The 13,552-nt window shown below is 46.1% G+C and overlaps 1 protein-coding gene across 4 annotated transcripts in view; it reads left to right on the top strand.

Moving 5' to 3' along the window:
* Positions 1-277: 277 nt before the first annotated feature.
* The window catches only part of AKAP12 (A-kinase anchoring protein 12), a 30,421-nt gene continuing 17,146 nt past the window's right edge, over positions 278-13,552 (top strand). Inside the window, exons 1-3 of one of the 4 annotated variants that reach the window (XM_058801091.1) lie at positions 278-327; positions 432-669; positions 9,875-10,061. In XM_058801091.1, coding sequence (XP_058657074.1) covers positions 287-327; positions 432-669; positions 9,875-10,061 — 466 coding nt within the window. In that variant the 5' untranslated portion in view covers positions 278-286. Of the gene's footprint in view, positions 328-431; positions 670-1,201; positions 1,300-9,874; positions 10,062-12,872; positions 13,067-13,552 lie in introns of those variants that run through there. The other 3 variants (XM_058801093.1, XM_058801092.1, XM_058801094.1) reach the window with 3 other exon arrangements.

Raw genomic sequence — 13,552 nt, 5'->3', positions numbered from 1 at the left:
GCCGGGCGGGGGATGCGGTCCCTGGCCCGGAGCCCGTGAGGGTGCCGGCGGGTGGGCGCTCGTCGCTCGTCCCGGCCCCGGGGGAGCGGCGAGGGGCCCGAGGAGCTGAGTCAGCGCCGCGGTGCCGCCGTGGAGGGCCGGGGGCCGGGCGGCGCCCCCGCCCCGGCGGTGCCCGGGAGGGGCGGGGAGAGGCGGCAGCGGCGGCGGGCAGGGCGCTGCCCCCCTTGGCCGCTCCTTATCAGCCCGGTTTGATGCTGCAAGGCGTGTCCGGGGATCTGCTCATGTGATGGAGCAAGAGGCAGGCGGGCGGGGGGACCAGGGGAGGAGGTGATTTTCCTCGCTGCTCTCGCTCGCGCTTTTTTTTTTTTTTCCATTCCCTTTCCCCCCCCCTTTTTTTTTTTTTTTAAATTTCCCCCTCTCGCGCCCTAAAGGAGTTTGCGGAGAGCCGGGCTCCTTCGTTCCCGGCTGTGCCGCCGCCGCCGCCCACCGCCAGCCCCCGCCCGCGGCTCCGTACGGCCACGGGGCAGCGCCATGGGCGCCAGCAGCTCCGCCGAGCCGGCCGCCCCGCAGGACGGGGCCGGGGCCGCCACCGAGCCCCCCAGCACTCCCCCGGAGCCGCTGCCCGCAGAAGACGCGGCGGAGCCCCAGCCACCGGAGGAGCCCGCCAAGGTAAGGCAGGGGCGGCGGGAGGGACGCGAGGCGGCGGCTCCCGCCGCACCCCCGGGCCGGGGAAACTTTCCCGCCGCGGCTGCGGCCACCTGCCGCAGCGCTGGGCGCCCCCCGGAACGGGCGCGGAGCCGGGGCGCGGCGGGGCCGGGACTGCGCCACGGCCGGCGCCGCAGTCATAAAACTCCCGCCGGCGGCAGCAGCGGCGGGGCGGGGGGCGAGGGCGGCTGCGGAGGCGCCGCCGCTTTTGTGCGCGGCCGGGGCGAGAGGAGCCGCACCCACCCGCGGCGAGGTCTGCGCCAAGGAGCCTCCTGACTGCGGTCCTGCGGCCGGATCGCCGCGGCTCTCCGCAGCCCCCCCGCTCCATCCTCTCCCCTCCCGAGGGAGCAGGTGGGAGGCGCGTCGGGGCGCGGCTCGGCAGTGCCTTCGGCTGGGGGCCAGCCGCGCTGTGCCCCCTCTCCCGCCCCGTCCGCACCCCGCGGCTCGGCTCACCTGAGCCGCCGCCCCTCGCCAGCCGCCCGGGAAAGGGGCGGCGGTGTCGGCGGCGAGGGCTGGAGCCATGCCTGTGGTGCGGCCCGCTGTCGCACCGCATAGGGGCAAACTCCCAGCCCGTGGGGAGAGAAGGAGCTCTAGGTATGTGTGATTTAAAATAAGACGTTGAAGAATTGAAAGAAATTCTTTTAAAGCATGTCTGGTGTTTAAAAATAGATTATGAATGAAGCCATTTATCCCTCTGGAATAGGCGCGTTTAGGGGATTTTGGGACTGAAAGGGAGGTTATGTGCATCTGTGTGTTTACATAGCGTGGCTTTCGGGAGTTAGTGAGGGGAGAAATAATGCCACGTTCTGCCGAGATCCCCTTCTTTGGGCTCTTCGGAGTTTGGGTGCTCAGAGCAGGGAGACTCCGAAGTTTCTGTGACTGGTGCGTGGGTGTATTAGAGCTTGAGAACCGGTTATGACTTTGTTTCTTTGACCTTGTGGTTCAGATTTAACTTTCAAGTTGAATTTCCCATAGTTCCTGGCTGCCACTAGACCTCCTTGGGCGTGTTTTGACAGATTTGAAAACCACATTGCGAATGAACTTTAAATTAATTAAGATATATTTTATTTTTTTTAAACTAAATAAGCATTGGGGGTTGATGTTGGTTCACAAAGTATTTAGCAGTTTTGTCGGGCAGTTTTAGAATTCAGATGCTGACGTTTAGAAAAGCGGGAATTTATATCAGGCAAGCATTTGGCTATTGTGGTTGTTTAAAATTTAAGATAATGCGACTTTGAAGAAGGGACATAATATTCATAGCCATGTTTATCCAGTTATGGGAACTAAGGCCTTCTAAAAAAAGGAAATCACAGTAATACTGTTCTCAAGTGCAGATTATTATTAATACTGTGTTTTATGTCTTCTGAGCTTTAGGAAAAATGTCTTCTAGTAGATTTTTGCCTGATTATTCAAGCAGAACTGTTTAAAATTCGGGAGGTTCTTTTACCATTTCGCTGCTATAAGAAGTTGTATTATTGCTGTTCTCATAAAACAGCTGGTTTTGCCTTCCATTACATTGCATAAAAAATCAGTTTTAATGAAGTTTAGTCATACTTTTTTTGTGTCTCATTTAGTCTGTCTTACTAAAGTAAAGTAACTCTATGCAGATTTGTGACACAGTTTTTCATCATTATTCCTTCCAGCTCTTTGAATTTGAAAATTACCAGGTCTTGCAATGCCCCTGGAGAAATCTGTCAGACAGCTAATATATTTGTGGAAGATAGGGAATCTTTTGGAGGGTGGTCTTCTATCTTGCATTTTCCAAATTAAAATGCTTATTACAACCTTTTTAGAAGAAAAAACTTTGGAAAATTACTTCAGTGGAATCCATCTTGAGTGAGCCTTGGCAAGGCAATTACAAATAAACCATCTAAGCAACTAGTCTTGTACAGGATATAAAATCCCAGAGAAGTTGTGCTTTCTTTTGTGATGTGAAATCCTTGAAATATTTAATTAAAATTTCTTTCATGATGTAGTTGCATTTTTTACAAGATGATAAACCTTTTCGCCTTTTCTTCTAGAAAGGAAAAAATTTATAGTCATTAAGCTGTTTTGTTACTCACGTGTGACTCTTTGGCCAGGTACCCGTTTTTGATGTCCAGGTTAAAAAAAGGGAGGGTGTATGTTTCAGTGTTGCTCACTTCTACAGCCTAGGGACCTTGGAAAGCACTTGGTCTGCAGAGCTTTGGGCCCTGGCTTGTGAGCACGGTGGGTTAAATGTGGGCTCCTGTGGTGAGTACCTCAGCTGTTGACCCATCTTCTCAAAAGTTCCTCATAAAGCAGCTCAAAAGTTTCCAGCTTGCCACAGTAGTAGGACTTGAAATGGGCAGATGTCTTTACTGTAGCAGACAAGACTTAAACTCCTGCTCAGTGGAGGAGCTGCTCCTTATCTTGCATAGCCACCACTGTGGGAAGCCACCTCTGCAGGCAGGTGTGGGAGATCCTGGTGGTACTAATCCATTCAGCTGCCTGAACTGAATTAATCAGATCTGTGAATTGACACCTGAGGTCCTGCTGAAACCAAGAGGCAGGGTATGGTTCTACAGAAGGCTGATTTTTTGTGATGGAGTTACCTCCTTGCTGTTGTAGCAGCAATGCTTTTTTTCCCCCTCCTTTTCTTCCTCCCCTGTTGTTCTTTGTTTTGCTTTAGATGACACAGTCTCACTTGGCTGTGTTGTGTCCTAACCTTGCCTTTCTGTAAGCAGATTAAACTCACTAACCCTTCAGGAAACTGAAATTTATTCTTGCTGGACCATTTTCCTGATCTGCTTGTGAGTTCGACTCCTACATTGGAGAGGTGAGACCGAGAACCAGGACTAGGCAAGCATTTGCAGCAGGGCAGGAGGGGAAATGAAAAAAACTTCTCCTGTTGGTAGCAGTGAGCTGGTGAAAACTCATTGAAACCTCAGGGGCAGAGTGTCCTGAACAGCATGGAGGCCTGAAGCTTCGCCTGAAGAGGATTTATTAGATTTACTAGTGCTAGAAGTAGGAACAAGATCTTTCTGGTCTTGAAGAAGGCCAAATGAAACTTTGATGTCCTGAACTGACAAAAGCCATGGCGATGTCTGGTGAGGTGGTTCATGTGCTCCTGTCTCCTCCCCAGCGCACCTGCATCTTCTCCTTTATTGCATCTGGCACGGTGTGAGCTCATTCAAGGAGCTAAGTCCCTGGAAAACTGTTCCAGTTCTTTGGCAAAGTCATTCTCTACTGACTGAGTGAGATGTGTTAGCCTCTGGGACTCAGCAGAAACTGCAGGTACAGGGGAGCAGGCAGGATCTTGTGTCCGGAGTTGGACAAGAAGCTGGGTCACACTTGTGTTGGTGGCAGCATGTGACTGGATTGGTTTGGGCATCTCCATTTTGTGAGCACCTTCTCTGTTCATAGCAGTGATGTGGCTCTCACCCAACTTCCAATTTTGATGCTAAGCATTGGAGAGATGGAAAAAAATGCCAGCATGGTGCCCTCCCATGAGACGGAAGGTGACTTCAAACCAGGATAGCAGTGTCGTCCTACCAGCGTTGCAGCTAACAGTGACAATCACACATGTGCCACTTCTATTTTATTTAGAAGTTTGAGGTGCCAGCTTTAATACAGGTTTTTTTCCATGGCCTTGTGGAAAGAGCCAAGCTCTGTTGGAGCAGCTACCTGAAACAGAGTAGGGAAACTTCCAGAGAGAGAATCTGGAAAAATACGGGCATGCTAATAAGCTATTTTTGCTTGGTTTGTCAGAGATAATATTTTCATGGGGATTGATGGCTTGAAGATGTGGTGTGGTGGATTGCTGGCATTCAAGGGCCCCCGCTTGAGCAGCAAGTCATTCACGCAGTGTTTTCGTGGTGGCTCCCATTTCTAAGTAGTAACTTGATTATGCTACCTGTGTTGTAATGAGAGCAAGTGTGGGCTAGACAGTAAATATTTGGAACTGTCTCTTCTAAAGGGCTTACCAGCTGAGATGTCAGAGTGTCTTATTGTCCGAGTGCCTGACAAATAACAGCTGGGGCAGACTTACATCTGCTGCTTAAACAACTGCGTTCTGGTGAGGGAGCTGAGTCAGCCTGAAAATACTACGTTAGCAGTGGTGAAACGAAGCTTATACGAGGAAAGTCCCTAGACTGTGTCTCTGAGAGCCCAGTTTGACACATTTGGTCTCAGGCTGCAGAGTTCCCCTGGTTCAGCAGGGTCTGATTCCCATTAGATACTTCTTTTCCATCTGGGGAGGAAGAGACTGGTACAATTCAGTGGTAAGGTTTGGAGGGCTGACCATGCCTGTGGAGTGGCTGGGGTGAAAGAATAAAAATGTGTCATTGAAAAAATGCACAATGGAAATTGGTGTCGTAGCGGCACCAAAAGCGTGAAATAGCCCCCTGGTAGAGGAGATAAGAGGGAGGTGGTGGAGGGAGTGGCCGGGCACTTTGAAAGCCGAGGCAATTAGCTTGTGTTTGATGTGGTGGAGGCTAAAGAGATGCAAAGAGGATCGTCGGGACTTTGAAAGTGCTCCAGGTTGGAAATGCAAGCCTGGGTGTGGTTGCTGAGAGGAGAGGAAAGTGCTGCGTGCTCAGCCCTTGTTCTGACTGGTGCTTAGAGCCTGGCTGAGCTGTACCTGTGCAATGCTTCCATGAGGTGCTGTCTGAAAGAGCTGAAAGGTAGGAGACCTGGGAAGGAGCTCCATTGGCATCAGGCTTCAGAATAGCAGACTGGGAGTGGTGTTTCTTTCACAGGTTGCAAAAAGAGATCACAGGGATGAATTGGGTGTAGAAACTTTTTGGTGTTTTGACTGTTTTGTTTTATCCATTTGGATTTCGAGGGTAGCCATCCATAAGGAGGTGTCACAGTGAAATCAAGCTGAGAATTGGGGGAGAATAGGGTAAATGAGGAGCTGAAAGGTGTGGAGCAAGTTCTTGGCTCTGTCTGCAGGAGGCAGAAATAAGGTAATGAAGTTAAGTGTGCTGTTATGTGCCTTACAGAGGAAGGGCCTTGTGTTTTCTTCACCTGGAACTTGCAGTATCCCACAAGCCTCTAATGTTTAGCTAATGCAAAACAAGACAAACTGCTGTGAACAGAGAGTTGGAATGATCCAATTTTTTTCTTTTCCCAAGTGTTGGTGTTTGAAGTTCTTTTTAATGAAGCAGTATGTGCTAAAGGCAGACCCCCTGAGCACAGCAACAGTCTTTCCCACAGTTTCAAAATCAAACTTCAGGAAAAATATTAGGGACCATTATGTTAGTTTGCTCAGTTGTTCAGACAGCTGGATCTGGCTATTTTAGTAATCTAATGTAGAATCAGTGTAGCAGGATTAACAGAATGAAGCAAAATTAACTCTGGTACGTTTGGGCCTGGTGTGAGGAATCCCTGGAATGATTTGGGTCTGGTACAAGGAATGTTGGGAATGATGGTCATAGCTGGTGGGGGAAGAGGCTGGGTGCTGTGAACCCCTCAGGAATGGTGCCTGAAGGAAGCATCCACTAACGTACAGTGAGATCTGGGACCTGCAGTCCATCCACATCTCATGCAATTTGTCTGTTAATTTATCCATTTTCAATTTTGTGTGCGTTTTATGGGATCTAACAGTTGGGCCTGCTGCTGGATGCACGATGGAGCAGAAGCTGCTCTTGGTTAGAGTGATGTGGGCAACAAGCCCTGTGCGTTTTAGTCTCGTTAGTTGGGTGTCTGCCCTTTGCTTCCATCTTTGTGGTGAATGTGAGGCAAATATTAAAAAAATGTATGCAGGATGTACAGTAGTGGTGGGACAGAAACTGGAGTGTTGCTTTGCTAATGGCCCTTTGTTTTGGGAATGAAGAAGCTGAAAGATCAGTGAACTGGATAACCAGTTCCCCTTGGTTTCTCCCATGTTCATGAGACAACACATTCATAAATTAATAATCAAAAGAGTGTAATGAATGTGTGCCACAAAAAACTGATAAATGTTGGTAAACCTGCCAAATGTAATGTCTCATTACTTGTAGATAAATGCGTAAAGATGAACAGAGAGATTCCTAATACTGTTAATTTTTGTCTTTTTAAACTTTGTTTTCACCCATCTCTCTAAACTCTGTTGTAGTTGTCTAAGCTTCACAACTATTCTCAATGGAATTAAGAGCACTGCTCACCAAATTAGATATAATTGGACTAAACTGCAGTTTAGATCCCTTCAGAGAAATGAAGCAGTTAATGTGAAGGAAAACTGAAATTAGTTTCTTTTGAGGACTAATGCAGTGGGACATACTGCACTGACCCTTGTAAAGAGCCTGAGCAACTTTTTTTAGAACAATTTTTTTTTCTTTATTTAAACTAATGATGCTGTTATGTCTCCTTTCACTTTACAAACTCCCCAAAGGTTTCTTCTCCTTTGCATGTTTTAATTTGGAAAAAATACTATTGTTTTATTAGTTTTGATTATTCAATTATTTAAAGCAGAACACTTGATTTGAAAATCTAAGTTTGCCTTCCCAAGGCCAAGAATCACATCAAACTCTTTCCCAAGAGACTGGAGTAAAAAAGTAGGATTATATTGCAAGTCTGGTCAGATTTGAAAATACTGAGGTTTTTCCATGTATTTACATTTTTTACTCAGTTGTGACAGATGGATCCTGTTTCCAAAACTGAATTTACGTACAAGGTGAACAGGGATTATAATTATACTGGCTGGTTGTAAAAACTGCCTATAGTCTTACATTTAGTGATGTTTTATATTTAATTATGTTTTTCATACTCGAAGCTATTGCAGATTTAACAGATCCAAAGGGTTATCTGCTAGACCATGTGACTTCTGAATTTTGGTCTGAAATCCCCAATCTTTAGGATTATATAAAGTCACTGTTTTCCTGAATGCACCAAAACTATAGAATAAATTCAGAGCTGGGGTAATAGCAAGTACTACCATTGTTAATATTTTATCCTAACAGTCTGTGCTTGATTTAAAATGGAGCCAAGCTGTACTGCCTTGAGGTACCAAGCTCCTTTGTACTCTGGTTCTTTGCAGAGCCCACTGGTGCTTATCAGGCACATGGTTGACTGTGTCTGTACATGTGTGTCCATACATGGGACTGGCTTTAAAATGGTGTGCTGCCCAGGGGAGGTTTGGAAAGAAAGGCAGAGAAATCTTTGAATAATATGAGGAATGCTAAGATATTCAGTGCTGTTGCCTTTCTTGTGACTTGAAAGAATTGTTGGTACTAATTCTGAGAGTGTCATCTTGAAATAGTTATCCATGGCTTTTTCTTCAGATAGACAAATTTCCTGAGAGCCAGTCAAGTCAAGGTTGTTCTTGTGTTTGCAGGACTAGCAGGTGTCTTTCAAGAATGAATCATTACAACTTATTATTTATTAAAAAATTAGTGAAGGTCCTCTACTGAATTTGTGCTGAAGAATCTTAAAGCCCTTTCAGAATCAGGTTGTTCTTTTCTATGTCTTGATTTTCTCAATTGTTTTTAATTGGTTACTCCCATTCAGCTAATGCTGTGTGCAACTGCAGAGGAGCTTCCCAGGGTTTACATGCCTTTGTTCAGTAGTGTGGTGTCTTTATCCCTCCTGAGCTCCCGTGTTTTAGATTTATGGGAAGGATGATGTGAGAAGCGGGAATGTAATCTGAGTGTTGAGCCATTCCGTATTTCTTCTATTTAATATCTGGTCTCAGCATGTGAAAACTCTAAAGCCAAGTTATTCCATCTGTGGTATTGGCAGTGGAGCAGAATGGGATCCTTTTTTGTGAGGTGGATTATGTGGCTGTGAAAGGCAGCTTTGAGGAGCGCAGCAACGCCGGGTGGAAACAATTTGGCTTAATTAAGGGCTTCTGAACTGAAAATTGGGAACCTGAATGCACACACTTCATTGCCTGTGGAAGTGGGGTACGGCGCTTCTCCCAGATCTCCCCCAGCATGTGAGAAGAATCTGATGATTAAGAGGAAAGCCCTTTTCCTGGCTCTCTGTCTGCTGATTTGAAATTCTGTTGCAGCAGGCTAATTACTAGTAAAAATAAGTAAATAGATTTCCCCATTCAGTTTTATGTGGGTGGGGGAAGGGGCTGGAAGAGAATCATCAGGAATGTGGCATCTTCCTGATCCTAGTTTGGTGCTTCAGGCATGTGGTTGTTAGATCCCATCTTTGGGTGTAATGTATCTGTGGTACCTTTGATTAATTAACAGGGCTTCAGTGGCAGTATTTTGGGAGTACAGACAAATCATAAGACAATGATACGTAATTAAAGTTTGCTGTTCCACCAGAGGAACTTCAAACCTTCGCTTCAGGAATAATGGGTAATTAGTTGAAATGGTTTCTGTTGGAAGGTAATAGGTTCAGTTGAAGAACTAGTTCATTAAAAGGTAATCAATAAATTAAAGGGTAATTAAGTATCTTATAATGACCACAACACGTTCCATGCTTTTAAAAAAAAATGCTTGTGAAAGTATATTTCTTTTAATAGGGAAAGTCAATGCAATTTCTGGAAATAATTAGAATGTGTCAAGTGTGGAAGCTGAAAAACAGATTCTTCTTTTTGCATATGTTAGCAAATCTAGAAAAAATATTTCAAATGCTTTGAGTCCCAAAGAATTGTAAAGCTCTTTCCTCCTGTAAGAATAGTTTCTGCCTAGTAACAGAGGTCCAAAAATTCTAGTTTTAATCTCAGTTTCACTGCATTTCCTCATGGGAAATTCTTATGTCTTCTGCTTTGTGTCCCGAATAGTTCAGTGTCTTTGTAGTTGTATTGTTGATGATGATAAGATAAGCCCATCAGTAGAGGTGCAATACCAAAAGCTGTATTGTAGAGAGGATTCATTCATATATCAGAGCAGTTGTGCCAGACACTTTGAATGAAGAATTTCTTCCCATCAGCTAGATTCACCTTATCCTTTTCCTTCATGGAAGAAATCAATTTCTACACAAGGTTATAGGCCATGGTCTGTAAGACCTGCTTCTTCTGTGTATTTCATGCAGGAGAGCAGAAAGATAAATAGTCCCAGATTATGTGTTTTGTTTTTTTTTTTCCTCACAGAAGTACTTTTATTTAATGAAGTTAAAATGGCTTGCATGTATATATTCAAAATGAGAGTGAAAGAACAATATTCTGTAGGAGTTGGGGGGGAATCCAGCCTAATACTGACATTTTCTTTTTCTTTCCTTCTCTCTTTATCTTTCTGTACTACTGTCCTTCAATCAATATTTGACCACACAGGCTTTAAATGCAAGTTTGCCAGTACCTGATGTTGGTGAAGACAGTTTGAAGGATGATGCCTCACCACAGGAGCCACTGCAGCTGGGAGCTGTTACAGCATCTAAGGAATCGGGTGGGCAGCAGTCAGAGGTGGCTTCACCGCTCCAAGAACAACCCGGAGAGCAAACAGAGTCTGCTGGAGCAAATGGTGAGTACAAACCCCTGTTCAGTGCACATGCCTTAGAGGCCTGCATGCTGAATGGGATGAGAAGTAGAAATGGGGATTGACTAGCTGTGTGCTGCTGAACAGGTATTACTCAAGTGATCTGTTGTTGCTCAGGTGCTTCTTGGGCACTGTTTTGTGGGAGATGTTTTCTCTGTAGGAGAGAGTTCATATGACAAGTGGCTTGTGGACTGAAGGTGTTGGTGTCAGTGGTGGACATCCACTTGTTAGGAACAGCTCAGATTCCACTTCTTGTGTTATGCCTGGTGCATAGGCCTGTCCCTTCATAAGGCAGAAATCCTTTATATGTTAATTCATCAGTGGTGTTAATGATAAATGATTCAGTACTCATAGAAAGGGACAGGCTGCTAATCCTTTGGTTTTACCTGATGAAAGTTCCCTTTCCTACAGCTTTTAATTGGATTTGCATTGGGACCACAAAACCTTTCTCATCATAGGCATGCCAGTCTGTTCTGTCTTGGGACTGTCTCCCTTGCCTTGCTGCACAGTCAGGAATGTGCTGTTCTTTCTCCTGTGTGATCTGGCAGCCCACCTTTCCTGCTCTCATCAGCCTCTTCTTGCTTCCCTCTGTTCCTGTTCACAGGCGTGTGTTGAGAGATCTGCTTCAGCAGTCCTGCTCCCTGCTGACTTCTTGGCAGGATGGCAAGAGGGAGGGCTTTTCATTCAGAGCAGGAATCTAATGCTGCTGGTGGTGAGCTGGGAAGGGATGGTGACAGGGTACGAGGCACTGTCTTCAGTATCAGCCTGTAGAGTGCCTTAAAGGCACATGTGTAACCTGTGGTGTACTCTAGGGTTTGAATCCTGGTAAAAGCAATTCTTTGTCACATCTTCACATTAATTCCCAGTAAAAGGCTACCATATCTTATCCTGAGCCTTTGTGCCTTTTTTTTTTAAATCATATCAGTAGAGACTTTTGACACTATAAAAACAGAATGCAACTTGTTTTATCTTTCATGAAACTCCACTTCTCTAAAATTTTACTCTTAAGTGGACAGGGATTGGGGGGAGGATACTCACTAAACAGTGTCACAAAGGAGAAGAAAATACTTGATGTTTGGAAGTAGTGTCAGAAGATTTTGTGTTGATGTTTGGAATTAATGTCAGAAGATTTTGTGTTGATATTCAGCTTCTTGATCAAGTAAAAGAAAAGGCCATCATCAAAAGGGCATGAGTTCCAAGCCAATAGTCAAAGATTATAATTATTTTTGAAGAATCCTGGGTAGTTTCAGTTGTTCGGAAATCACATTCCTAGGATATGTAATGAAGAGGTGAGAAGCTTCCTCTGAGTGCAGGTAATTATGTGTAACCAGTTGCATGGCATGATGTGAACACACACAGCATTAGGAATCTGGATTTGAGTAGGCTGCCTGAAAAACCTTGACTTTGTTTTGAGAATCATCTCTCTGTGGTTGTGTGATGTTCCTATTCAGTGGAGCCAAGTCCACATGGTAGCGTTATTTACATGAAAGGGAAAACGGTACTATGTGTTTGCTCTTAAAGTGAAAAAATCCTTTTATGAAGATGATGCAGCGTGTATTTGCTGGTAATGATAGATGAAAGTGACATCATCTATAGAGACAAATAAAACTTGCCCAGTTGAGCACTAAAAAGAGTTCTTCAAATAAAGGTCATGTTCAGATGTTTCTTTTTGTCCACTCCTCTGAACCTTAGACAGTCTGGTCCACCTCATCTGTCCTTAGGCAGATGAATAAAGATGGAGAAGAGGTATCTCTTAGTTGCTTCATGCAGACAAATCTTTCCACATAGAAAAATCTCCCATTTTAGTGCTACACTTCATGTTCTACACTCATTGTTTATTTCACCTTGCTTGCAAGTCTAAACTCAGAAGTAAAGTGTTGTGTAAACCAAGCACTGAAACAAAAGTGTTTGCCTACAGTAGTGTTTATGATTAAAAGTTTTTTGGTGTGGTTGATTCTTGTCATCATTATTTGAGTCTTGCATTCAAAAGACCACTTGAGAGATGACTTAGACTTACTAAAGTTGCCACTATAAAATGAAATTAACCAGATATTGTGGTAAATTGGCTGGGAAGTTGGCCAAGAGTCAGAGAGATGAAGGCTCAAAGTATCATCAGAACTTTGGAGATACTCAACATAATCAGTTGTAATCAAAAGAGAAATAGTGTTGCTATTATAGGAGGGCACCTGTATTAGATACTGAGCCTTTACATTTTATTTTATTATATTGCGTCCCTTTTTTACTATCAGTAGGAGCATTAAATTATTATACAAGTATCTGGAGTCTATGAAACTCCTGACAGCAGAATTTGAGGCAATTTATAAGTAATTAGGTTGTAGAGAGTTCCAATTAAAAAAACCCTTCAGAGAAATGAAAACAAAACAAACCCAATCCAACCCCACAGTAACAGGCAAAGGAGCAAATATTTCAGTGTGGAAGAACAGAAGTGGTTTTTGTATGGTTTTGTTTATATCCATGGGGCTTTTAAGCAGCATCTATTGATGCTGGGTGTGGATGCCTTGTGGGAAGCTGCATCGGGCAGGAATTACAACAGCGGGAACTGAAGCGGGCGGCTGGTTCGGAAGCGGCGGCCGGCGCTGTTCCCTTCGGGGCAGACGGAGATGATGAGGGCTCGGAGCGGCAGTTCCGAGGCGGACCCCGAGAGGCACCATCCTTGTGCCGGCCAGCGGTGGGAAGAGCCGGGGGGCGGGGGGCGGTCTCGGGCGGGGCCCGGGGCTGTCCGGGACGGGGGGGAGCGACCGTGGGGCTCGGGGGAGAGCCCAGCCCGCCGACGGGCAGACTTGCATCAGGCAGGCTCTCCGTCGGCCGTCCGTCCGTCCGTCCGTGCAGCCAGCCGGGTGCCGGGGGCTGGAAGCGCCGCTGCCGCCGGCTGCGGCTGCCCCGCGGCCCTGGGAGGAACCTCGGAGCGGGAGAGGGAGTCGGTGGTGTCGGTGTGGCTTCAGCCATGCTGGGGACAGTGACGATGGCGGGTAAGCGGCGTGGCCCTGCCGGCACACGCGGTTTGCTCCCGGGCTGTGCGGGCGGCAGCAGCGTGCCCATGCCGGGGCTGGGCGGTGCGCCGCTGCCCGGGAGCCCCGGAGCGCCGAGCCCCCGGGGTGACCGGCTCTGGAATTCCTGGCAGGGCCTTGGGAGTTAAAAGGTCTGCCTTAAGTGTTTTTATCTCGGTGAGAACCGCTTCCAAGCCAACGCTGCTGGAACTTCAGGAAGTGTCATATCGCCTCAGTCGGACGTACGATGTGGTACCTGTGATACGGGGCTTTGTGAATGTGGAGGTGCTGGCTGAGTGTTTTTCTGCGGGATGGGGCTATGACCTGGTGTCTGAAATCGGGGAATGGAAAGAAAAGGTAGTGACTGCACTGATGGTGCTATTTTACATCAGTCAGGCAATAAGGCAGTAAAATACCTTAAGAGCTAAATTTGGTGAAATTGGAGGGAATATGGAAGTTAGCATCGTT

Source organism: Ammospiza caudacuta, chromosome 3 (assembly GCF_027887145.1).
Source record: "Ammospiza caudacuta isolate bAmmCau1 chromosome 3, bAmmCau1.pri, whole genome shotgun sequence".
In the NCBI taxonomy this organism is placed as follows: domain Eukaryota; kingdom Metazoa; phylum Chordata; class Aves; order Passeriformes; family Passerellidae; genus Ammospiza; species Ammospiza caudacuta.
This window is presented reverse-complemented; position numbering and strand designations above follow the sequence as displayed.